At 42.6% G+C, this 2,357-nt stretch overlaps 1 gene segment (V, D, J or C); it reads right to left on the bottom strand.

Annotated features, from left to right (window-relative positions):
- Positions 1-213: 213 nt before the first annotated feature.
- On the bottom strand, positions 214-1,622 carry LOC102546917 (T cell receptor alpha variable 38-1-like). The segment is given in 2 exon segments: positions 214-1,284; positions 1,528-1,622. Coding segments are annotated over 2 exon segments (468 nt in total).
- Between the last annotated feature and the right edge of the window lie 735 nt (positions 1,623-2,357).

The following is a 2,357-nucleotide window of genomic DNA, read 5'->3' as shown; positions in this document are numbered from 1 at the left end:
ATCCCTAACAAGCAAAGAAACAAAACCAGATTTTTTGCAATGTGCCAGAACAGTGAGCAAGGCTGAGGAAAGGAGAATAGTGTATAAAATGAAGACCTGTAGGGCAAACAAGACGTTGAAACATATATGTGTGTGTGTGTGTGTGTGTGTGTGTGTGTGTGTATATATATGTATATATGCATATATATATTAATACACACACATTGATGGTGAAATTGTGGAATATGCACATAAAATTGGTTATGTACTGATTTGAGTGAGCAATGTCCCCCTGGTCTCAAGTATTTGAATACTTGGTCCCCAGATGGTGACAATATTTAAAGAGACTTAGGAGATACTGGATGGAATACGGCACAAGAGACAGGCTTCGGTTGTGTAACGCCTTACCCCACTCCCAGTTAGTTTTCTCTCTTCACGTCCATGGTTGGGATGTGAACTTCCAATTCTCAGCAGCTTCCATTCACGCCACCTGCTGCTGTGCTGTTTCGGCCATGATGAGCCCATCCTTCTTGAGCCATACACACACACGAACTTTCTTTTTCTCTAAGTTGCCTTGGCCGTGGTGTTTTATCATAGCAACAGGTAAGTAATGAATACACGTAGTTTTTAGAATAATTAAATTTAAAAACTTGGACAGAATTTTCAGATGACTTTAGGTCAAGCTCGGGGGTCTGCTGGTTCACAGTGAAATGTCTGACCCATTGTATGCACATGAGTTTTGATAGACGTTGAAATAATACATGTGGACACACCTTGCAAAACTGTAAAGCTGTTTACATTCCCTGCATTTTATGATTGTTTTGAGAACTGCAGTTTACTGATTTACCTCTGTGTTTCCTACAGTTGCATATGAGGACTTTCTCCTCTAGAGAAAAGACAGTTCTTTAATGTATGCCGCTGGTACCCCAGCCACTTCCTGCCATTTCTCACAGATGCTGAGATCTGAGGTTTCTGTTAGCCCCTCTCTGTACCCTGTGTCACTGTGGCGCTCCATAAGTGCACAGAAATACGTGGCAGCATCCCCCGGCTGCGAGTCTGAGATCTCCAGGCTGAAGGACTTAGCTGCTTTCTGGAAGTTCACAGAGAAGCGGCTCTCCGTTGCATTATGTTGCTTGTAAGCTTCTTGGCGGATAACGAGAGTCACCTGCCTTCTTTGCTGTTTGTACCAGAACAGGTAGTAATTAGTATCACTCGTGTCGTAGGTGCAGTCCAGGGTTGCGGACTGTGTCTCCTGCACAGACCTTTCCCGCTGAGGCTGAGAGACTGTCTGAGCCATGCTGGTTCCTGTGGAAAAGAAAAGAGAAATGACTCCATTGTGGTTTCTGTCAGAGAAACAGACTCTCAGTCTGGTTTCCACCCTCATCTGCCTTTCCTCTTGATTTCAGTGCCAGGCAGGGGATACCAGAGTTATGCTTTCTGAAAGCTGGACCCAATGATGCTGCTCTCAGAACCCAGTGCTGTTAATCCTTCTCCCGATTTCCCATTCCCAATGAATACTAGTAAAAGCAAGTGTGTTTGCCTTCTTACCAAGGGAAGTGGAAACCAAGAGCACCCATAGCAAACACGGCCATGCCATGCTGGAAGCTAGCTTTAGATTCAGTCCTTGCTCTCAGCTGCCCTGGAGCGCCTTCAAAAACAGGAAATGGTAAGCCAAGTTGGCTGTCATTGGTGATATCTCACTTACAAAACTTGTCAACGTGTTTATCTTTCTCTTCAGAGAATAAGTCTTTCTCAAGTGACAAAAGGTACACGCAGAATGTTGTCTGGGGGTGAAGTAGAAAAGAAGAAAGTGATAAATTGTTTTTAATAGAGACAAAATTTGAGAGGAAGAGCCCTGTGTGGTGTTGCATGTCTTTAATCCCAGCACTTGGTGAGTTCAAGACCATCCTGGTCAACAGAGTGAATCCCAGGACAGCCAGGGCTGTGTAGAGAGACCTCGTCTCACAAAGCCAATTATATTATAACATTTATATTATAAAGCCAAAACAATTATAACAACAACAACAACAACAACAACAACAACAACAGACAAAAACAAAGCAACAAGAACAAAAAAGAAAACCTCAAAGAAACAAAAATTTGGGGTGGGGGTGGGGTAGACAATGAGAGGACAGTCCAGGCTGATGTAAGGACTAAATTTTCTTTAATAACTTCTCTTTTCTTCTCTCCCCCTTTCCCTTTTTCTTCCCACTTCTGTTTCTGTCTGAAAAGTTGATATAGAATAGTCAGTACGTTTTCAGAATAGAGTATTGGTATAATTATAATTCTTTGACCAATAATTTAGAAAAAAATCCCAAACTTATATGATATGTAAGTGTGCACATAGGCTATGGCACGTGCACAGAGGTCAGAGGGCA

This window comes from Rattus norvegicus, chromosome 15 (assembly GCF_036323735.1).
Source record: "Rattus norvegicus strain BN/NHsdMcwi chromosome 15, GRCr8, whole genome shotgun sequence".
Lineage (NCBI taxonomy): Eukaryota > Metazoa > Chordata > Mammalia > Rodentia > Muridae > Rattus > Rattus norvegicus.
This window is presented reverse-complemented; position numbering and strand designations above follow the sequence as displayed.